The 25241-nt window shown below is 38.1% G+C and overlaps 1 protein-coding gene and 1 non-coding gene across 5 annotated transcripts in view; both read left to right on the top strand.

Annotated features, from left to right (window-relative positions):
* ZFAND4 (zinc finger AN1-type containing 4) overlaps window positions 1-25241 on the top strand; it is a 140944-nt gene that overhangs the window by 92352 nt on the left and 23351 nt on the right. For 2 of the 4 annotated variants that reach the window (XM_042459883.1, XM_042459882.1), the window contains 2 exons: window positions 15995-16046; window positions 22234-22351. In XM_042459883.1, coding sequence (XP_042315817.1) covers window positions 15995-16046; window positions 22234-22351 — 170 coding nt within the window. The remainder of the gene's footprint in view (window positions 1-15994; window positions 16047-22233; window positions 22352-25241) is intronic. The other 2 variants (XM_042459885.1, XM_042459886.1) reach the window with 2 other exon arrangements.
* Window positions 8820-8930, top strand: LOC121927432. The gene has a single exon (XR_006103206.1). It is a non-coding gene; the product is annotated as a U6 spliceosomal RNA (small nuclear RNA).

The raw sequence follows: 25241 nt of genomic DNA, 5'->3' as shown, positions 1-25241 counted from the left end.
GAATTTCCTGACAGTAAGGGCTGTTCGACAGTGGAACATACTCCCTCAGAGTGTGGAGGAGTCTCCTTCCTTGGAGGTCTTTAAACAGAGGCTGGATGGCTATCTGTCAGGGATGCTTTGATTGAGAGTTCCTGCATGGCAGGAGTTGGACTGGATGGCCCTTAGGGTCTCTTCCAACTCAACGATTCTATGATTCTGTGATGAGTAGGATTGTATATCAGCCACTCTGTCTTCAACGGACCTCTTTCTTCAGGACAAAACCACCACTTAAGAAACATTCATGAAGGTTTTATTTCAAAATGTGCAAAGGTTTATTTAAACACACAAAACCACTACAATCTTAAGAACCATACAAGGATGGCAGAAAGAACTCCCAGTTCCTCTCTATCCAACTTCCAAACCTTTCTTTCTGTCAACCTTGTATGGTTGCAGTAGTTTGCAGTAGTTTTGTGTAGTTGCATGCACCTTTGCACATTTTTAATTGAATGTTTTATTTGTTTTATAACAATAAAACAATACAAAAATAAGCCCTTCAAGAGTCATATAAAAGCTGTGCAGAAAAACAATCTGAGTAGAGGTAGTATCAGTAACCAAGATTCTAAATTCATCACCTTTCCCAAGGGTAATCTGGCGGGCAGGAAGTCCAATGCCAGGGGAGTTGTTGTTAATGTGGTCAGTAAGGACTGACCAGTCTTCAAAAAAGGTGTATGGTTTCCTTTGTCTATTACAGTCTGCAGGTGTTGGAAAGGTTTTCCATTAACCAAGTGTCCCAAACCTTTGTCCACCAGTCAGTTATCTGTACATTCCCTGTTTCCAGTTTCTTGTGATTGCATTCCTAGCAGCTGCAGTAGCAAATGTTATGAGCTTGCAGTGTTTTAACTGACCATTTTCTTTACAGTAGATGGACAACAACAAAAGGCCTGGACAAAAAGTTACATTTTGTTTTATAATAGAAGAAATTTGAGCTAGTATAACATTCCAAGAGTTTTTGATTTTAAGACATGTGCTCAAAGAGCCAACAGTGTCACAGCCTCTCCAGCGTTTTGGTGACGCATTCCTTATTATCTGAGACAATCTTATGAGAATTAGGTACCATTTATATATTAATTTTATAGTTGCCTGATGTGATCTTGATTTATATGTTAGTGTGGTCAAAATGTGTTCCCCATATGGCTTCAGAGATATCTAAATTCAAGTGTGATTGCCACATTATCCTGGCTGATTGATTGCTGCCATAAATGGATTTTATTAATTTTTTGTAAATGACAGGTGTTTCTCCTTTGTGACTACACGCTTTTTCCAGACAAAGTGTTAATAAAAGATCATGGGGCGAGGGTAGTTCTCCTTTGACACTGTACGTCTTGGAAAAGACAGTACTTGTGATATTTGCATCAAATAAGAGGTGATGTGATAGCCCTGTTTAAATATTTGAAGGGATGTCATATTGAAAGAGGGAGCAAGCTTGTTTTCTGCTGCTCCAGAGAACAGGACCAGGAACAATGAATCTAAGCTGTAGGAAAAGAGATTCCACCTCAACATTAGGAGGAACTTCCTGACAATAAGGGCTGTTCGACAGTGGAACACACTTCCTCGCTGTGTGGTGGAGTCTCCCTCCTTGGAGTCTTCAAACGGAGGCTGGATGGCCATCTGTCGGGGATGCTTTGATCTGGATTTCCTGCATGGCAGGGGGTTGGACTGGATGGCCCTTGCGGTCTCTTCCAACTCTATGATTCTATGGCCTGTTACAGACTGCCAAAATAAAGCTGCTTCGGGTCTCTTTGAAGTTATGCTATTTAAATGATGCATGGGTCCTAAGAGTCTGGAGGTCGCGCCAAAGCCACACTCCATTCCTAAGCACTGGAGTGCAGCTTTGGTGCAGCTTCCGGATTCTTAGGATGCATGCATCATTTAAACAGCATACCTCCAAAGAGACCCGAAGCAGCTTTATTTTGGCAGTCTGTAACAGGCCTATGATTCTAAATTGTGGCTGATCTGTCCCAGATCGTTTGTCAAGATTTCTGCCTTTTTTATTTTCCCATGTGTAAATAAATCAGCAAGTCTGTAAATATTACCCTTTTTCCATTCTTTAAATTGGCCTATTTTGTCTAGGTCATAAAAATGAGGATGCAATAAGAATGGGCAGATAGGGGATAGTCTTGGGGCCAATATATGGTTCATTGTTTCCAAATAAGGAGAGGGTTATAAAGAAATAGGTTTTTAATTTCCTTTAAAACACTGTGTGTCTTAAGAGAGAAAAGCAATTTCACTTCGGCCATACTGTCCAGATCAATCTCCATAGGTACCCAGTGATCAGAACATACTTCCATAATTAATTGTGAGAGTTGGCTTAGCTGGAAGCCATGATAATACATTTTAATATCTGGAATTACTAGATCCCATGTTCTTGAGTTGGTATACCTAATGGATTTGGGGAACCAAGGCCGTTTTTTATTAAATAAAAAATCTGTAATCATTTTTTGCCCAAGTTTAAATTTGGAAGGAGCTGCTGAGATAGGAATGGGCTGAAATAGAAAAAATAGACATGGGTTGAGAAACATCTTTATGATAGCAATCCTCCCCAACAAAGAAAAGTTTGGATGTTTCCATTCCTTTAGTTTAGCCTTCATCCATTTAATAACAGTGTTGTAGTTCCTGGGTATCAGGTGAGATAGGTTCTTTGTTATAAGGATACCTAGATATGGCAATCCTGAGGGCATAATTGTAAACTGGTAGTATTTGCCAGTGTGGTTTTGTCTGCAGCTGAGATGTTTAAGTACATTAGTTCAGATTTTAGGTAGTTGATATTAAGGCCAGAATATTTTCTAAAGGTGTCTATTGTGTACTTTATTTCAGGATGTGGTACTGCTAGTAAAATGTCATTTGCATATAGCATTATTTTGTGTTGGGTCTTGTTAATGTGAGAACCTGTTATATTTGGATTTGATCTGATGAGTTCAACCAGTGGTGCGATATAGATTGCAAACAGTATGGGTGATGGTGGGCAGCCCTGTTTGGTGCCTCTATATAAACTGAATTTCTCAGAGTCTGTTCCATTTATTAGCACCGTCACTTGTAAGTGCTTTATAATGGTGTTTCAGTCTAGCTGACATGAAGGATGTGAATAGTTTGGCATCTTGATTTAGCAGTGCGATTGGTTGGAATGCTGTGACTGGGGGGCTTTAATTTGGGAGTGGGAATGATCCTTTTCCTATGCCAGCTGTTGGAAGGGCGCCCACCATTCATGATTTCATTAAAGAATGTAAGAAAAGAGGAAGTGAGATCATCTATCAGAAGTTTGGAGCATTAAATCTGATTTGTGTTCATTGCAAGTGTTGGACCTCTGACATAAGTATTTGTTTGGTTAGATCTCTTAATTCTCGGGATGGCAGCAAAAGTAATCCACTGATATCTTGGTTTTTATTCCATGTGCCATCCTCAAGGCAGAAGTCAACATTCCATCTTTTTTTTAAAAAAAGACTCCTAACAGTCTTCTCGACAGTTTTTTAACTGCCTGCCTGCCATCCGGCAGCCCCTTCTCTGAGGTTTTATTCAATTTGAAGCAGATAAAATTGTTAGAAAAATTTGTTTTTGGTGATGTCTCTTTGCCCCGTGGTTCCGAACTGGTACCAACTGGATGCAAATGTAGTCTCTTCTGGAACTCAGGATCAAAGCAAACTCCAACACAGACTTCAGCTTGCTGGAACAATGCCTAGTGAAACAGCTGCTTAATTAATGAAACAAACTTCAGCAAGCTTCACTCAGTGAGGGCTTTTATTGTCTTATTGCTATATACACGATCTAATAGCTAAAAACTGTACAACACATCTTTTCCTCTCAAAGTCCATACTCACAGGAAAAACTTGAACATAACATCAATCTTTGTTCCCTCATAAGAATAACATTCCCATGATAGACCAGCCTCTTTCCCACCAGTTGTCATGCAACATAGGAACTAATCACAGTACAAACAACAAAACATATCTTGTTTACATTTTGTCTCATCCATTGTCCTTGAACATTTTGTCTTCCAGCCTAGACTTTTTGGCCTTCAGCTGTAACCAATTTTAAACTGTAACAACTATTGTCACATCTGAACATTTTCAATACAAATATACATTAACAAAAATGGATAGAACTAAACAAAAAATGCTAAAGAGAGTCAGGTAAGCAGCTGATTGCAGCAGCAACAGAAACAATGAATTTACAAACTAAAAAAGAAGAGCAGCCCTCTCAGATGACCCATCTAAAATGGATCTCTGGAGATAATATTTTTCCTCATCAGATGAATGAAAATAAACATCTTTCTGGTAATGAGGCTTTAAAACAAATATTTGTGTCCTCCAGTGAAAGTGAAACGGAGGAAATTGTCCATAGCTGCTGTGGAGGGGATGAGTCCCAGCAATCGCATGGTTCTCTCCCCAAAACAAACACTGAAAAAACCTAAAGGAGTTTAAGAAGCAAAAAAATGCTTACTTACCAAGAAAGTAATGAAAATACAGGCAGGGTCTTTAAAACAACTCTCCTGTGAAATCTCCAGTAAGGCTACAAACAGTTCAAACTGGCATGTTGCCCTGCTCTCCACAGTTGCAGACAGTAAAGGAGGCAGAGATTGTTTGGGAGAGAAGGAGGAGTCACAGGTGGCAGCAATCGCAGATCCTCCTCTAAAGAAGAAAAAATGTGAAAATTACCTCCACGGAAAAGCGGTATACAAATAAAGCTTATTATTATTATTATTATTATTATTATTATTATTATTATTATTATTCATATAATAGCAGCATATTGAAATATAGTGAACATGTTAACATAAAAGTCTATTAGCAACAGGCACTTAATGAGTCAGTTCCCCCTCCCAGCACAGAGACAGTCTGTGCTGGCAGGGTAACTCCCTTACATTCCAACCTAACAGGCAAGCACAGAGTCTAGCAGTCAGCCTGCCTCGTTCTAGTACATTCCATTAATCCATTATACAATCAATATACCATAAACCCATTACTACTTTAACCTATTAATATTCATCCTTAACCCTTGACCTTTAACCCTCATGACAGAAACCCCAAATGAATGAAGGGGAGTTCTGACAAATTCCTTTCGAGGAAACAAAGGTTGGGGCCAACAAAATGACTTTAGACAATGTAGACAACAATGGTTCAGATTTCGACAGCCATACGAAAGACAAAATTACCAAAATAAACAAAATCAATGAGGATCAAATACTTCTGCAAAGCAAGGAAGACAACAATACTGACATGAAAAGTATGGCAGTGGGAGGAAGGTTAATACATTGTGGACAAATTTGGCCACAAATAACAAAAGATGTATGGGTCTTACAAATATTGACATCCGGTTACAAAATAATATTTAAAAAAATGCCCAAATACAGATACCTTCCTTCACCAAGAGAGCCTTTAGGGCTGAGAGGCAGAGTATAAATACCATAAATAAATAAATAAATTCACCAGAGCAAAAAACAAACAAATAATTCAAATGGAAATAAATAATCTATTGAGTATCCAGGCAATAGAAAAAGTACCACATCATCAAAGATTTCTAGGTGTATATTCAATATTTTTCATGGTACCCAAGGCTAAAAGAGGATACAGCCCAGTCCTAAACTTACAGCGCTTTATAAATAAAGGTTAATAATAATAATAATAATAATAATAATTAAATACTACAAGTTCAAAATGGAACTCTACAGACAATAAAATAGAATTTAGGAAAATAAAATCTGATGGTTTCTTTCAATCTCAAAGAAGCGTATTTGCATGTGCCAATGGACAAAATCAGCAAAAAATATCTAAAATTTTCATACTAAAACGAACAAACGAAGTTCAGGGCACTACCTTTCGAACTAGCTTCAGCTCCTCGAGTATTCATAAAAGTCTTGATACCAATAATTGCATACCTGAAGACAAAAGAAGTGCAAATATTTCCATATTTGAATGATGTACTAATCATAGCAGAAACAGTAGAAAAGATTCAAGAGGACACTATATTTATCATTCCGATACTGGGAAAATATGGATTCCTGTTAAATTACAAGAAAAGCAACTTAACATCAGCAAAACAAATAACGCACTTAGATGCAAAGATAAACACAAAAATAGAGTGCATAAGTTTGTCACAAGAAAGACAAAACAAAATCAAACAGGTAATATCACTGTTGATAAAATAAAAAAAGGCAGATTTGATGTGGCTGGCAAAAGCCATGGGATTACTAGTATCGGCAATACATCTGGTGCCATGGGGACGGTTTCATACAAAATTGCTTCAAAGATTTTTACGTCCTTATCAAAAACAAATAGGTATGAAGATTCATCGATTATTGACAATTCCACAGTACATAAAGAAAACTTAAAATGGACAATACAAAACAATGTAACCATGGGGGTTCCATTCAGATTAGAGAATCAGATAATAGTAACAACAGATGTCATTTGCAGAGGTGGAGGAGCACTTTGTGCTCTTTGTCACACTCAGGGAATTTGGTCAAAAGTGGACAGACATCAACATATAAACTATTTGGAGATGAAGGCAGTAAGGCTAGCACTACTGAAATTCAAGAGAGAAGTAATAAAAGAGAATGTTTTGATAGTAACAGACAACATGACAGTACGATTGTATAAAAATAAGCAAGGAGGTTTACATTCTTGGAAGCTGATGGCAGAAGCAACCAAATTATTGATTTTGGCAGGGAAGAATTTAAAATCAATACAAACCATGTATTTGAAAAGAACATTAAATATGAAAGCAGATTATCTGAGTCAATATCAAGTTCACCCTGGGGAATGGATGCTACATCCGGAGGAATTCAACAGGTTAACGAAAGTGTTTGGTCCATTCAAAATAGATTTTTTTGCCTCCAAGAAGGTTCAGAAGTATTTTTTGACAGAGAAAGATCACAATGCAGAGGGGATAGATGCATTGAACAGTCATTGGCCAACAGGTTTATTGTTTGCTTTCCCTCCAGTGAAGATAATACAAAACTACTCAACAAAATACAAATGGAGAAAGCTCATGTACTCTCATAGCACCAAATTGGCCAAAAAAGCCATGGTATCCATTACTAAAAAGATTGTTAATAAACTGACCAGATTTATTGATACAATAAATAGGCCAGATTTATTGATACAAGGTCCAGTGTGGCACTCAAACACAGCATGGTTAAATCTGACTGCATGGGAATTGAGAGGATGAAGTTACAGGGATGTGGGTATAGAATTCAAGTAATTGATACCATTTTGGCTTTGAGAAGGATAACAACTCAGAGGATACATGGAAGGTGTTTATTAACTGGTGCCATAATGAAAAAGTGGATTTCAGAAATATAAAATTGCAACATGTTTTACATTTTCTTCAAGAAGGTATAAATAAGGGTCTAAGACCAAACACACTGAAAAGACAAATTGCAGCATTATCAGTGGTCTCGAAAATCGGAAATGGTACTTTAGCAACAAATGAGCATATTCAAAGATTCATAAGGGGTGCAAATATAACAACGTTCCCAACCATTCATAGATTTCCACATTGGGACTTGAATATAATATTAAACAGATTAATGAAAGCTCCTTTTGAACCAATGCAGACTTCTTGTTTAAAACATTTATTTTTTAAAATACATTTCTTGGTGGCAATAACATCAGCCAGAAGAGTATCAGAATTGACAGCCCTGTCAGTATAACCTAATTTTTGCAGGTTTAAAGAGGACAGACTAGTACTATCATTGGACACTTCCTTTTTACCTAAGTGTATCAGAAAGCACAGTTATAACGAGAATATTTACTTACTTATTTTTTTGTCCTAATCCTACAAAAAGGAAAAGCAGTGGCACATGTTAGATCTCAAAAGGGCTAAAAGAAAAGAACAGAAACAATCAGAAAAACAGAATAATTATTTGTATCATTTAATCTACATACGTTGGGTCATAAAGCATCTAAGACAACATTGGGAAGGTGGATAAAAGCATATATCTTAATGTGCTATGATTTGGAGAGAAAACCAAGGCCACAGAATGTATGGCCACATTCTGCTAGATCTATGGCTACCACAAAAGCAGATATAACAACAATGTTTATTGCTTAGCCCGTGGGTCATCTCAAAATACAACAAATACAACAAAATTTGTATAATCTCTGTAAAAGGTTAAATAAAAAGGATATAAAAATGAAGAAGTAAAAATATAAATACAATAGATAATAATACATTAAATAAGTATAGTTAAGTTTATACATCATATTTTTCATCACCCCTACAATTTACTCCAATCAGCCCCACATTTGAAGATCTCAGATGAATTGTTTTACTTAAATACTGAGCTGTCATGAGAAATATTTTTGTTTCTTGACCACTCATAAAATGTGTTGTTCTAATATGGGTATCCCCATGCATTGTTCACTTAATATAGGGTCCAAGATACAAATCTCTGGCCTGCTGATACAATTTGCACTTAAATAGTATATGTGCTATATCCTCAATTTTATGCTCTCCACAAATACAGATTCGCTCATTATAAAGGATGCCATTAAATCTCTCATATCTTACCATAGTGCCAAGCTGATCAAATCTAGATTGGTTAAATGCTTCCCTAAGGTGTTTTGGCATTTGTATTCTTAAATAGTTAGCTATTTGAAAGGTCTTTTTATATTTGCTCAGCCTTTTTAGGTTGCCTACCTTACCAAGTGTGGCTATATCCTTTTGAGTCTCAATGTCCAAGATTCTTTGTCTCTTTTTTGCTTGACCACTAAATGCACAAGTTACAGGGAGACCGCAACTCCTTATAAAGTTGGTTAGTTGCGTGGTCCAAGAGGACTGTGGATGTGATTGTAACTTCGGCATCACATATACTAAAATTGGAACGATACAGAAAAGATTAGCATGGCCCCTGCACAAGAATGACACGCAAATCACAACAAAAGCATATTCAGCATCTACTTCACTACATGATAGCTGTGAAGCAGTGGGGTGGAAAGAACCAAGTACATTCAGAAAGCATTATAAAATAGATAAATTCAAATCGGCTCAAGCAGCATTTGGACACAGAGTGATGCAGACAGTAATACATATGTAATTAAATGAAAACCCACCCAAAATAGAAAGGCTTGGGCAAATCCCAAAATATCAGTGGATTACTTATGCTGCCATCCCGAGAATGAGAAGTTGTACTTACTGTGAAGTCATTCTGGGATGGCAGGATAAGTAATCCACACCCTCCCTAACTTGGAATACTAATTTGTTGCCAGAAGGGGATGGAAATAGCATTTACAATAGGAAATCATATATCAAACTGATATACAAGATATAACATTAGGTAACTAAGAAGTCTATAGACAGCAGGATAAGGTGGCTGGTTAAAGAAACTGTCAGAGAAGACAGCTAGGAGTCTTTAAAAAAAGATGGAATGTTGACTCCTGCCTCACAGATGACGCGTGGGATAAAACCCAAGATATCAGTGAATTACTTATCCTGCCATCCCAGAATGACTCTTCATGGTAAGTACAACTTCTCATTTCTTTTTCCCGGCTCCTTCCTGAATAAATAGCCCTCAAAGAACTGGTTTTAAAGTGTATCACAGAAGGGCTTCTGAGGTACTATTAGTCTTTTCTTTGTAAAAGTTTTTAATGGTCTATTTAAATTGAGATTGGAACTGAGTATCTGATAAAAGGGAGGGGTTAAATCTCCAGATTTGGGTTTTATTTGGAACCTCAGGGTTAATTCTCCAGTTCATGAACAGTGACCTGTGGTCAGAATGAGTGATGGAATTGATCTGGACATCAGTGATCTGGGAGTGAGATACAAAAAAGTAATCACTTCTAGAGTATGTCTTATAAGTATGGGGGGAGTAATTTCTGTATCGTGAGGGTGTGTAGCTCTCTATGGGTCCAGAAGGGCAGCCTTGGTAATGATGTTTGATAGAGGGGTGATGTGATCTATTTAAATTATAATTTAAAACTACGTTTGCATCACCACCAATAATAATTTCATCAATTGCATTGTCTAGGAGGATTTTTATAAAGCTTTGCAGAAAAGTTTTCTGCTCACTTTTGGGAGAATAGAAAGTATCAAAAGTGAACTTCCTGCCTTCTATGGTGCCTTGCAGAATTACATATTGACCATTTGGGTCTCTTATTACCTGCTCTTCTATAATGGGACATTTTTTGTCAATTAGGATTGCCACCCCTCTAACCTTCATGGAGTTTCTAGCCATGTACTGGTTTTGATCATTTAAGCTAGAAAATATATTTCTCATCCCTTTTCTGTGAGTTTCCTGAAGAAATGTGATACTAGGTTGCAATTTCTTCAAATAAATTGCAACCCAGGTGCATTTAGCGGGAGAACCCAGTCCTTTAACATTCAGTGAGACTATTCTGAGATTATCCAGATCTAGGGTAGAAGAAGAGCTTAAACATCTGCATCAATTTGCAAATCTTGTAGCTGAATGAGTGGCGTTTGACACAAGCCTTCCCCAGTTATATTCCTTTCCAAGGCCAACATATAAAATGCAAATCTCCAAATATAACGGTAATAAACTTTAAAAACATAATCACCAAAAGGACTGGATCCCACACCAAATTTGGGAGCCTGATCAGCACAAACATGTCTGATTTCCTTAGGCAAGAATTGGTGGGGGAAGAAAACAGTAGATAGTGGGGGGAACTGGATCTCAAAACACTGTTTAGGCACTTTCAAAAGGTACTTGAGGCTACAAGATTAAAAAAAAATTGGCAAGTAATGGTAGACAAACTGCAATATAATGAATCAACTTCTACATATATAATCACCATTAAAGGGGCCTTTAGTACTTCCCTGTGTTGGTGATCTCGTCTACTGGTGTAGAGGTGATGATGCGTGGAGAAGATGGAGAAATGCTAACAAGGGACAGAGAAAAGGTAGAATTACTCAAGACCTTCTTTGCTACAGTCTTCTCAGAAAAGGGTGCTCAACCTGAAGAAAACTGAGCAGAGAACAGAATAGGGGAAAATCAACACAGAATAAGTAAAGAGATAGAAGTTATGGATAAGAAGTGATATGATATCCCTGTTTAAATATTTGTAAGGATGTCATGTTGAAGATGGAGGATTTCTATTTAGTCATGTAACAGAGCATCCCTACTCTTCGTTTAAATTTCCCTTTGATTTCTCAAATCTTGTGGAAGAGGTGTCTTGTTCTTCCTTTTCTATTTTTCTACAGTTAGTCATGCCAGACTAATCTCTTCCTCCTCCTCTTTTTTGATAATTTACCAGCTTGATAGATGAAAGAAATGCTGTGGATGTAGCATATCTTGATTTCAATAAGGCCTTTGACAAGATTCCCATGATATTCTTCCCAAAAGGCCCGTAAAATGTGGGCTAGACAATGCAACTGTTGGATGGATTTGTAATTGGTTGACAGACCGAACCCAAAAGATGCATCCTGAAGAGAAGTGTCTTGTGGTGTGCCAAAGGGTTCTATCCTGGGCTCAGTGCTATTTAATATGTTTATCACGCAGCAGCTTCATATATATATATATATATATATATATATATATATATATATATATTCATATTGCACTGAGCAGTCTCTAACTGTAAGCTAATTGCCCCCATCAAGCTGGGTACCTTGAAAGAATTTTCAGGATGAGTCGACCCTGAGTCCCTGGCTGGGAATGAACTCACAACCTTGAAGTTTGTGAGTGAGTGGCTGCAGTACCAGCATTTAACCACTGTGCCACCCAGGCTTATCAACTACTTGTATTAAGGAAAAGAGCACATACACATCAAATTTGCAGATGATACCAAATTAGGAGGAGTATCTAATGCCCCAGAGGACAGAATGAATATTCAGAATGACCTGAATAGTTTAGAAAGCTGGGACAAAACTACCAAAATGAATTTGAAAACTGAGAAATGTAAGATATTGAGGCAGAAAAAAATGACTAAATAGAAATAAAAATTGCATGACTAAATAGAAATAAAAAGATGATGGAAATAATACAGTTATCTCTGCACTTTGTAGCCTTGACTTTGGATTTAATTATTTGTGAATTTGTTAATATAGCACCTCTAAGAATCTGTATTTCCTCCAACATAACTCAACATCTTCCAGAACTCACGCTGAAAGGCATAGAGGTTCATAAAGTGAACAATTCTCTAGGCATTTGTAGGTTCTCCAGTGCAGTTCTCTGGCCAATATACAGTGTGCCTGCATTATACACGGAAACAAGCCCCATTAGTTCTAATGGGGCTTCAATTTACGTGTTTTTCCCTTATGCGGCAGGCTGACCACAGAATTGAGCAGGAGGATCTAGAGATTCCTAGAGAGGTGTTCTCTCAGGTAAAAAAAGAACGTGTTTTTGTTTTTTTTTTAATTTGCAGTTTTCCACTTTCATGGGGGTCTTGTGTCCCTCAACCCAGCTAATGTTGAGAGCTCACTGTATGTAGAAGAAATAGAAGGATAACAGATTTATTCAAGAAAGATGAACTTTCAGTTTTAAAAAGCGAAGTGGAGGCTGCACTTGGGAGAAATAAAACACCAGGAGCAGATGCCATACCAGTAGAGCTGCTTCAAGCTACAGAGACAGCATCTGCTTACATTTTAACTAAAATCTGTCAACAAATAAGGGAAGCAAAACAATGACCCTCATATTAGAACCACTCAATATACATTCCAATCACCCAAAAAGAGGATATCAGAGAAAAGAGATTCCATCTCAAAATTAGGCAGAATTCCCTGATAGTAAGAGCTGTTTAACAGTAGAATACACTGCCTCAAAGCGTGATGGAGTCTTCTTTGGAGGTTTTTAAACAGAGGCTGGATAGCCATCTGTCAAAGGTGCTTTAATTGTATATTCCTGCATAGGGGTTGGACTGAATGGTTGTTGAGGCCTCTTCCAACTCTATGATTTTATGAGATTGCAGTAGCCACAGGGCCACTTCATTAGTCTCCCATGCAAGCAAAGTGATGCTCAAAATTGATGCTCAGAAAAGAGTGAGAAATGTCACATATCTAAACTGGGTTCACAAAAGGAAGAAGCACTAGGGATCATATAGCAAACATACATTGGATAATAGAACACATCAAAGAAAGCCAGAAGAAAATCAGCCTGTGTAGTATCAGTTTAAGATATACAGTATAGCTTATAGCAAAGTCTTTGCATAGATCATGGAAAACTATGGGTTGCTTCTAACAAAATAGGTGTGCCACATGATTTTGATTATCTTGATACTCAATATAATCTGTACTCAGGACAAGAGGCTACTGTGAGAACAAAATACAGAGAAACACATAGTTTCCAATTGGCAAGGGTGCATTTTATCACCTTTTCCTGTTTGTACACTGAACATATCAACTGAAGCAGTATTAGACTCTGAGAAAGGAAGTATAAAAATTGGAGGAAGTGATATCATCAGTTTAAGATATACAGATACCATACTACTGGCAAAAAATAGCAAAAACCTGGAACATTTATTGAAGAAATTAAAGTAGACCCATTGAACCAGCTAAATGGTGAGACAACTCTTATGCAAATCCTATTGTTTCAATAAGTATGCTATAATTGGAATGTCAGTTGGATGGCTACTCTTATCAGTTGGGTAGCAGGACCTCTGAGTCTCTCGCATATTGTTTTTAAATGAGCCTAAATACTGGAATGTTAGTTGCTTTTAAATGATTGGTTGATTTTATTTTTTTTAATTTCAGTTTTTACAGGTAGTACAGTGCGCTCTCTCCTTACGCAGGGGTTCATTCTGGATCCCTCCGCGTAAGGGGAAATCAGTATATGCTAAAGCCCCATAGGAAGTAATGGGGCTCATGCCCAAGGCACACAGAGGCACACCCCATTAGTCCTTCTGGGGTGCGTGATGGGCTCTTCCAGTGCAGCTTTCAGCATATGCTGAAAGCTGCGTATGGCGCACCCACATAAAACACAGGCACACTGTATTAATTTTAAAAAATTATGCTGCATTTTTAGTTCATTGCAGTCTCCATGGCCTTATAACTATTTAATATAAATTATAAACTACCTTGAGAAGCCACAGTTATTCCAGAATATGAAATGCCATGCTCTCGTAACCCTCTGCTTTGACTACTGTAGTGTGTCATACAATCATTCATCAGCTTTAACTAGTCCAAAATACAGAACTCAGAATTTTAACCTGAGGGCAGATTGCACTGCTCCTAAGGAACAAATTAATTGCCTATTTGCATCTGTGGCAAACTGAAGGTATTGATTCTTATTTTTTTTTTTACTTATTTCTATTACCTATTTCTAAAGGGTTTTCTTGGTGAAATGGTCTCGCAAGTGGGAACACCTTTTGCCTACTTTTGCGCAGTGCTGACAAGTGTCAGCTATGGTGCCACAACCATTCTCTCTGTGAGAGTTGATTTCAGTGTCACCCACCACTAGTGCTGCTGGCCAGTAGCTGTTCCTATATTGTTTTATACTTGCCTGCCTATTATTCCCTTCTTTCATCCCTCAATTCTCTTTTCCATTTCCCTTTTCCTGTTTTCCACTCCTAGGAGTCTCTGCCCTCCTCCCGCCTTGTTTTCACCTCCCACTTTGTCCCCAGCAGCAACAATGGCCTCCTGTTCTTTGTGAGGAGAGTCCTGATGTTTCTGGGCTTCCCAGTCCTCCCACTCTGTACGCAGCTACAGTAGCCTCCTGTTCTTTGTGGGGAGGGTCCTGATGTCCAATTACAGTGTACAGATGTGAGAGCTGGACAGTGAAGGAAGCAGACAGAAAGAAAAACAACTCATTCCAGATGTGTTTCTGGAGAAGAGTACTTAGGATGGCCAAAAAGACAAACAAAGGGCCCTTGAACAGATCAGACCAGAGCTCTCCTTGGAAGCTAAGGTGAAATGGCATAGATCACTAGGGGAAACAAAACAATAGTGCTAGGAAAGGTAGAGGGTAGAAGAAACAGAGGAAGACCATGGACCACAGACCAGATGGATAGACTCGACGAGGGAGGTTATGGGCAAGGGCTTGCAGGAGCTGGGCAAGGCAGTAGTGGATAGGGATTCTTGGAGATGTATCGTCCACAGGGTCACCATGAGACAGAGTTGACTCTAGGGCAGCTAAAAACAACAACAGCAGTAATTATCTGTTTCTGTCTGTGGCGCATTACAGACCGCCCCTTTGAGGCGGCCTGTAGGCGCACCTTTCCCCGCCGGATCGGGGCCTCAGCGGCCAGAGCAGCAGCCGCTGAAGCCCCGATCCGCCGCTTTCCGGGCTGTGGGGAAGCGGCAAAAGGCCCCTTCCCCACAGCCTGGAAAGGGGTGTCCTTGGGGCTTCAAGCCCCAAGGACACTCCGCAGCAGCGGGGAAAAGGAGAAACCTTTCTCCTTTGGTCCGCTGGGCGCAGCTGTCTGAAGGCTGCACCCAGCGGACCAAACCAGGAAGGAGCTCCGAAACGGAGCTCCTTCCGGGGTTGCGGAAAGGGCGCCCTAGGCGCCCAGCCACAACCCCAATACATCACAACCACGCCGCCTCGTTTGAAGGCGGCGCGGTTGTCACGTATCGATGGTGGAGGCCGTGTGGAACAGCTGCCACCATTTTGTGCGCGCGCAACGCACACTAGGGTTAGGGCGGTGCGGAAGCACCGCCCCCTCTTAACCCTAGTACACACTCTGCGCATACTTTTTAGCCCGTATGTAACGGGCCTGTGCTGGTATTTTCAGTTGAACAACAAGTCATGGATTTTTGACTCCTGTATAATATTATTATTACATTTTATTGATTTTAATCACCTATTTATTTTTCACTATCTGATGGTGATAAATGTGAATTTGCAAAGAAAAACAGTATATTAATATCCAAATAAATAAGTAATGTGGGGATTATTTGTATTTTTGTTTGCTCCTGTCTGAAGGGTTCTGAAGAGTTTGCAACTATTAAACAACTGAATGTTGTGATGTTGAAATTTTCTAATTAACTTGTCTGTTATTTTATCCTATGGGACATGATACCAAACTGATATCCAAATACCTCTCCCCCCTCCTCCTCTTCCTCTTTGTAGTCATCTGGACTTGGATTGAATGGAAATATTGTGACTACTGGGAAAAGAACAAGTAAGTAATAAATCCAGTATTATAAGATCTATTAATACTTTGCAGTTTAATCAAACACACCAAAGAAAATGGTGTAATCATGCATTTATGCAATATGGTGTAGTAAGGAGTGTAAAGGATGGTGAGGTTAAAATACCACAGCAGTATTGGCAACCTGGTATAAACTCCCTGGTATAATGAGTCCTGTCATCTCTCAGTTTCTACAATAGCTGCAGCAGAGGATAGAATGCATATACTACAGGGCATTAGTTGAGTTATCACAATACATCTATTCACTTAAATTTTTTCCTCTGCCAAAAATATTCTCCCAAAATACGTCATGATCTTTCTTCCTAGCACATGCTAAGCTATAATGAACAGTCATCAAGTACCCTTGGTTTGTTTTAACTTTTATTGCAATAAAATGAACATAAATTCATTCTGCCAAGTGTACCAAGATATGGTAACATCTTTGGTAGGCTCTTAATGTTCCTGTCTTTCAGCCTTATTTCCTGCCACTATCCAAAATAATCATAATCCAAAATGCCCATTCTATGTACAGGCTTCCTTGGGTCTTCTGTCCATCACAACAGCCAGTTTTCCCATATTATAGCTGCGTCTGCTGCCACAATGCAGAATTAATGGTGTTTACACCACTTAGAGACTGTTCAGTGCAATATGAAGCAGTATATAAATGAAACTGCTGCTGCTTGATAAAATGTTAAATAGCACTGGGCCCAGAACAGAACCCTGTGATACCCCACTGGTCACTTCCCTCCAAGATGAAGAGGAGCCATTGCTGAGCACCCTTTGAGTTCAGCCGGTCAACCAATTACAAATCCAACTAACATAGTCTAGCCCTCATTTTACTAGCTTGTTTGCAAAAATACCATAGTGGACCTTGTCAAAGGCCTTACTGAAATCAAGATATGCTATGGCTACAGCATTCTTTTAATCTACCAAGCTGATAATTTTATCAAAAACAAACAAACAGACAGATCAGATTAGTCTGGCATGACTTGTTTTTCAGAAACTTTTTGTGATTATGGCATTCTTTTCTAAATATTCTCTCTGTTTAATGACCTGCTCTAGAATCTTTCTTGGTATTGATGGCAGACAATTATTGATGGCAATAATTGTTGGGCTCCACTATTTTTTCTTTTTTGAAGATGGGGACAACATTTGCTCTCCTCCAGTCTACTGGGACTTCTCCTGTTCTCCAGGAGTTCTGAAAGATTGTGAAGTCAAAGGCTTTCATGGCTGGCATCCATAGTTTTTTTGTGAGTTTTTCGGGCTACATGGCCCTGTTTTAAAAGAATTTATTCCTGACGTTTCACCTGCATCTGTGGCTGGCATCTTCAGAGAATGGTGACATTAGTGGCATCACTGCCTCTCAACCAAGGGTCATACAGTATATGTACCCCATACACCTCCATGCCACCATTCTCTAAAGATGCCAGCCACAGATGCAGGCAAAATGTCAGGAATAAATTCTTCTAGAACACGGCCACATAACCTGAAAAACCCACAAAAAGCTATTTCCAAGATTATTGTCAATGGCTCTGAGATTACATTTGCCAGTACTTTTAATACCCTTGGATGTTGTTCATCTGGTCCCAGAAACTTAAATTTATTTATATTAACCAGATATTCCTGTACTATCTCTTTCCTTATTCTGTACTGCATGTCCTCTGTTCCATTTTCCCCAAGTTGAGCACTCTTTTCCTTTTGTGTGAAAACTGAAGCAAAGAAGGTGTTGAGTAGTTCTGTCTTTTTTCTGTCCCCTGTTAGCATTTCTCCATCTTCTCTATGTGGTGGCCCTACCATTTCCTTCTTCCTTTTGCTATGGACATACCCCTCAAAAGCCTTTTTTATTGTTCTTAACCTCTCTAGCAGGCCTGAACTCATTCTGCACTTTAGCTTTTCCGACTTAACCCCTACACATGCTAGCTATTTGTTTGAATTCCTTTTTGGTGATTTCCCCCTTTACCAATTCTTATATATTTCTTGTTTAAAACTTAGCTCAGTTGAAAGTTCTTTAGTCATCCATCCTGGTTTCTTGAGACACCTCCCATTTTCCCTCTTCGTTGGAATAGTTTGAAATTGTACCATCAGTATCTCCCTTGTGAGAAACTCCCATCTATCCTGAACTCCCTTCTGTTATAGTATTCCTGACCACGGGATCACCTCCAGTATTTCCCAAAGTGCTGAAATCAGCTCTCCTAAAGTCTAGAATGTGTGAATAACTAAAAAATTTATCAAATGTAATACTTTAAAAGAAAATTATCTAAAAAATGCTGCATAGGTGGTATCTGAGTCCCTCCAGATTAGCTAAAATGAAAAAACAAAACAATATAACAGTAATTGCTGGAAATGCAAGGATAAAATAGGTACTATGTACTATATACAGTGGCAATGCAGTAAAGTAAAAAATATTGGGAAAACATACATAAGTTGGTGCAGGAAGTATTAAAGATAAATATCCGTCTTGATCCAGAACTGTTTCTATTACATATAGTAGACATGATAAAAAGTTAAATTGACACAAAGTCAGATCAGCGTGATTCTATACATGATAACGGTAGCACGTATGGCATATGCTAAATATTGGAAATCCAGTGTAATTCCAACCCTAGAAGCATGGAAATTAAGGGTCAATGATTTAGCGAACATGGATAAACCGATCATGTATATGGCAAGGAAAACAACCCAAGAATATGAAAATAAATGAGAGAAAGTTAAAAAAAAGTCTTATTATGATAAGACATAGATATATTATGGTTAAAAAAATTTAAAAAGAGGGGGAATACTTGTTAGTTATGTGAAGCATTATGGAATTATAAGCTGTTAATAGCATACCGATATACATCTAGATGGATTGATAACACAATTATTTCTTACTTGTTGGTTCATATATCTGTATGATATACCTATAAAGCCCTACATGGCTCAGGTCCACACTATTTGGCAGACCATTTCTCCTGGTATGAACCAGCCCGGACTCTGAGATCCTCTGGAGAAGCCCTTCTCTCCGTCCCAACACCATCACAAACACAGTTGATGGGGACGCGAGAGAGTGCCTTCTGGGTGGCTGCCCCTAGACTCTGGAACTCCCTGCCCAGAGAGATCAGAATGGCTCCCTCCTTGATGGACTTCCGCTGACCTACCTATTCACACAGGCATTTAAGGCATTGCTTTTAAGACACAGTTTTTTTCTCTGTATATAGTTTTATCTTTTTAAAATATGTTTTATTCTTTTAATAACTATCTGTTTTAATACTGTAATAATTTAATTCCTTTTTAATGTACTTTTAAAAAATGTTTTAAATTATACTGTTTTTAATGCTTTGAAGCTGCTCTGAGTCCCAGTCCTGGGTAAAGAGCGGGATACAAATAAATATAATAAATGTTTATTTATATGTATATTCTTTGTATTTTTTATTTTTCTTTTCTTTCCTCATTTTCTCCAATTTATTCAATGCAGAAACTCAATAATATAGATAGATAGATAGATAGATAGATAGATAGATAGATAGATAGATAAGAATGCGTGTCAGACTATTCCTGGCTTCTCCATTCCTCTGTATAGCAAACTCTAGGAGAACATGATCACCCCCACCTAAGGATCCCACAACTTGCATCTTGTTAACCAGCTCATCCCTGTTAGTTAGGATCAGATCTAAAATAGCTCATCCCCTTGTTGCCTCTTCTACCTTTTGGACAATGAAATTGTCTTCCAGGCAAGTGTGGATTTTGCTAGACCTGGAGGATTTGGCTGAGTTTGACTTCCAGCAAACATCAGCATGGTTGAAGTCACCCATCACTACTACATCTCTGCTTTCTGAATATGTAGCCATCTGTTCTAGAAAGGCATCACCAAATTCTTCAGCCTGCAGTAGACTCCCACAATAACATCCCTGTTGTTTCCCTCCCCTTTAATTTTTATCCAGATACTCTCCACCTGTCTTCCAGGATTTAAGTCCTAGATCTCTTCATAGGCTTAAATATCCCTGCCATATAATGTTATTTGTCCTCTTTTCCTGTTTGGCTTATTTCTTTTTAAAAGGCTATTCCCCTCTTACTATGTTCCACTCATGAGACTCATCCCAACAGGTTTCAGTGATGCCTGTTATATCATATTTACTTTGTTGTACTAGGAGTTCAAGTTCACCTTATTTCCCATGCCCTGTGAACTAGTATAGAGACATCTAAGACCATGGGACATGCCCCCTAGCTGCCTATGTAAAGTTTTTTCCCCTTCCACTGTTGAGTTCTTGCATTATTTGTCTTGTTCCCTCTATAATAGTTTGCCTATTATCTCCAGCTCTTGATGTACTCCTGCCTTCCAAAATACCATCCCGCCCCCCACATAACTCAGTTTAAAGCATCCTTGATCAAATTTTTGAGGCTATTGGCAAAAATGTTTCTGCCAACTGGCATGAGGTGCAACTCATCCCTTACCAAATGTCCCTCCTCATAGACTGCAATCCACCATCCAAGAATCCAAATTGTTCTCGGTGGTACAGTATCATATCCAAATCAATGGCTTAGCTGCCCAAAGTATCCTAAGTACTCTTCTTCAGCACCACATCTCAAATGAGTTGATTTTCATTCTGTCTTATTCCTTCACTGTCCAGATCTCATATCTATACGTATGGTAATGGGGAATACAGTGGGCGGAACAATTCTGACTTTAGTGTTCAGTTGTATGTCTTTGCTATTCAGTATCTTTTCCAGTTCTTTCATAGCTGCCCTTCCCATTCCTAGTCTTCTTCTTGTTTCTTGACTGCTGTCACCATTCTGGTCAATGTTTGATCCTAGGTATGGGAATTATTTAACTATTTCAATTTCCTCATTGTCTAGATTGAATTTATGTATTTCTTCTGTGGTCATTATTTTTGTTTTCTTTATGTTCAACATTAAAACCTGACTGTGCACTTTCATCGTTAACCTTCCATATTAACTGTTCTTTGTGCTATTTTCCACCAATATTCTGGGGTTATCTGCATATCTTAGCTTGTTGATGTTTCTTCCTCCTTATGTTTACTCTTTCTTCTTCTGATTTTAACTCTTCTTTTCTTATGATGTTTTCAGCATATAAGTTAAAGAAAGAGAGTGATAGGATGTAGCCTTGACTGACCCCTTTTCCTTTTGGGAACCACTTTGTTTCTCTGAATTCTGTTCTGATAGTGGCCTCTTGTCCTTGGTACAGATTTCTCATCAGAACTTTCAAATGTAGTGGCACCCGCATGTTTTTGAGTGTGTTCCATAACTTTTCATGATCTATACAGTCAAATGCTTTGCCATAGGCTATGAAAACCTACTGGTTTTTTTCTGTATTCTCTGTCTGTTATATCCCTTTCCTCTGGAACAATAGAAAATAAACATTGTCCATCTTCCACATAGTGGCTCTTCAGATGTTCAGAAATGCACCCATATAACTTCTCAATCTTCTTTTCTTCAGGCTAAGCATACTTGCTTCCCTCAACTGTTCCTCAGATGAATTGGTTTCCAGAGTCTTTACCATCTTTGTCACCCTCCTCTACACATCTTCCAGCTCATCAGTATTCTTATCCAATATTCATGCTACTAATTCCCTGGATCTGAACTATAGTTTTGTTGAAACAGCTTAGAATTGCATTGGGTTTTTTTTTTTTTTTGGCCACCACATATCACTCTTGACTTTTGTAGTATACTAAACCCTTATATGTTTTTTACACTGTTCAGATGTTTCCCATCCAGTATTTGTGCACTTGACTTGTTCTGCCTAAATGCAATATCTTACATTTATTCCTTTTGGGATTAATTTTGTTTTGGCCCAAGTCTCAAATATCTAAAGACCATCTTGAATCTTGACAGGGGTTTTAAATGCATGCTCTGGAGTTTTCATTTGTTTAATTCTTGTTTCTTATTAGTACGGAGTTTGAAACTGTTTAAGTTCAATTTACATAATTATTTTAATTTGTATTTTAATATAATGTGTTATGTTTCACTGGGGATATATATATATATATATATATATATATATATATATATATATATATATATGCATGCAGCCACTTTGCATCTCAGACCTGGGAATGAAAGTTTCCGTGGGTCAGTTTAAGAAATAGTTTCACTCATGAAGAAAAGTCTTTCCTGTGAGCTGCTGTTCTTTCACCATTTCTGTGATAACAAATGTAATCACTCATATTTTACTATTTAAAAGTAGGTTGCCAAACTCATTTCCCACCAGTGAATGGTTCAATTCAACTTAAAAAGAAAAAAGCAAAGCATTGTTTCTTTTGTGGAAAGAAAACCGGATTAGCTACTAGCTATGAATGTCGGTAAGTTGTGTTTACATTTTAAACATTTAAAATTTTAAACTATGTTTAAACTACTGTATATTTACCATAAAACAAAAGCAGAACAAAACAGTGAATAGTTCCAGAATACAGCAAAATCCTACATATGTTTTCATATGTTGATGCTTCAGTCTTCAGCCAATAGATTGAAATGTTATAGTTTGAAGTCCCCTTTAAAGTACTTAGAAGCAATGACATAATGCTTTCTTCATTACCTTTTCTCAGTTCTCCATGCCTCAGTTTAAACTGCAATGATAGATTCCAAACTGAGACTAGAGAATTGCTGGGGCCAGAGTCAAGCAAGTAACATTTCAATCCTAACAACAAGAGCTAGATTTGTTCCAAGACGTGACTTGCTTGACCAAAAAATACATTAATATTATGTGAGTGGGTTTTACTATTATCTAAAGGATGGGTGAGAATTGTGCAGCACCCCAGATGTCATTGGAGCATATCCCAAAATTTCTCATCATTCCCTATGCTACCTGATGCTGCTGAGATTTACAGTACAACAACATAGGATTCTCTTTTCTGATGACCACTGTGGAGTTTGTAAAATTAGTGTTTGACAGTCAGCACATGAAGAATAAGAATAGCATAATGGGAGAGAATAATATTTTTAATTAACTAGAGTACTAATTTTGATTATCTTTTGTATATGGAAATTAATGCACCAACAATATCACTATCATTGATACAGCCTTCAGCTATAAATATAGCCCCCCCCCCAAAAAAAAATTTGTTTGTAGAATATGCATCTCTGAAACTGCTCTGGCTATGTAGTTATCTAATAGAGTTACAGTGGTGCCTCGGGTTACGAAAGTAATTCGTTCCGCGGCCGCTTTCGTACCCCGAAAAGCCTTCGTAAGCCGAATTGCCATAGGCGCTAATGGGGAAAAGCCGCGATTCCATGCGAAAAAGCCGAAAAAAGCACCAAAAGTTTTTTCGTAACCCGAAAAAACATTCGTAACCCGAAACAATAATTCCCTATGGGATTTTTTCGTATCCCGAAAATTTCGTAACCTGGGTATTTCGTATCCCGAGGTACCACTGTATAGTGCTTTGAGCATTGGACTACAACTTTAGAGACCAGTGTTTGAATCTTTACTCAGCCACAAAAGCCACTGGGTACCCTTGGGCAAGTCACCATCTCTCAACCTCAGAAGAAGGCAAAGGCAAAGCCTTCTCTGAATAAATCTTGCCAAGACAGCCCCAAGGTGAAAATGACTTGAAGGCACACAACAGTATTATTTTAAACTTTCTTAAAAGTTTCCATCAAGGGATACTACTGTGAAAAACATACATTAGGATGAAGTCGCCTGAAACCAGATCGAAGTGCTAGAAATTGATTTCCAATGGATTTCCAAAATAAATCTGTTAAATTTGGAATTACATCATGGAAGATGAGTAGTGGGAAATACAGTCCTGGTCTTCTTCATAGTCTCTGTGCATTTCTACCCGCAGCTTCTGCACTGAGGTCCATTTGGAAAATCCATAAAGTTAAGATAAAGTTTTACCTGTGTGTGTCTGTGCCTTCATGTTGCTTGTCAACCTATGGCAACCCCATGAATTCAATAGGGTTTTCTTAGGAAAGGAATACTCAGATGTGATTTTTCCAATTTCTTCCTCTCAAATAGAGCCTACAGCACTTGCATTTGTTGGTGGTCTCCCATTCAGGTACTAACCAGGGCTGCCCCTGCATAGCTTCCAAGATCAGACAAGCTTAGGATATTTCTAACCCCAGAGTTTTACCTAGAGATGTAACATTTCTGGTAATTTTGAAGCCATGGAGAAAGACATTTTGTGGCTTTGGGGTTTTTTTTTGGGGGGGGGGATATGATTTTTTTCAGAGGGGAAATGGAAATGCTATATTAGATTGGAAATCAATTTGTTACATTAGGAACATAATACACAATTGTGCCTAATTTGGTTTGACATAAAATTATTATGATTGGAATGTTTAATATATAGATTATTTGGATAATAATTAGAAATTGAATTTACTCTTTTTTTAAAAAAAATTGTTACAAATGTTACTGTTAAAACCTGAACTGCAGGAAACAGTTTACCTCTTTGGCTTTACAACTGATGAGGAACTGGGAAAACAGTAAAAAGAAAAGAAAACAGTAAAAAGAAAAGCACTAGCAAAAGAATTTGTTACTTTGGTTCACAAGTTCTAATAGTTTTTCTAAAAGTTAAAAAGTCAAGTGTGTTGTGTATATATCAGAGTGACATTTATCACACTGAGGTTATTGGAGCTAAGATCAGGGGTGACTGCGGGTCAAACAATGCGAATTGACGTTATAACGTGAGTGTTTTATCACACCTGGTGCCCTTCTGTTGCCCTTCCATATTGAGGGGGAATCGAATCCAAGGCAAGTCACGTGATGCGGATTCATGCAAAGCGGAGTGAGTGCAAATTGTATTACCACATTGGTGCATACCTTTGCACTCCCAGGGTGAAGAAGGGAGCCTGGTTCCACTTTCACGTGAATAACAGCTTCACCTTTCTTCCTCCCTTCTAATTTCCCATCCCTAGCAGTCAAATTCAAAGGGGTCCTCCATGTCAGAGCCCCCATCCATTTCAGCCACATTGACATCTATCCTCTTGTCATTCTCCTCATCTATTTTATCTACATCTCTCCTTCCCTTTGTAACAGTTGCCTTCTCTTAGGTTGCATCCACACTGGGGAGATAATCTGGTTTAACTCCACTTTAACTGTCCTGGCTCAGTGCTATGGAATTCTGGGAACAGTAGTGTCCTGAGACATTGAGCCTTCTCTGGCAGAGAGCTCTGGTGCCTCAACAAACTAATAACTTAAATTATTATTATTATTATTATTATTATTATTATTATTATTATTATTATTAT

This window comes from Sceloporus undulatus, chromosome 3 (genome assembly GCF_019175285.1).
Source record: "Sceloporus undulatus isolate JIND9_A2432 ecotype Alabama chromosome 3, SceUnd_v1.1, whole genome shotgun sequence".
In the NCBI taxonomy this organism is placed as follows: domain Eukaryota; kingdom Metazoa; phylum Chordata; class Lepidosauria; order Squamata; family Phrynosomatidae; genus Sceloporus; species Sceloporus undulatus.
This window is presented reverse-complemented; position numbering and strand designations above follow the sequence as displayed.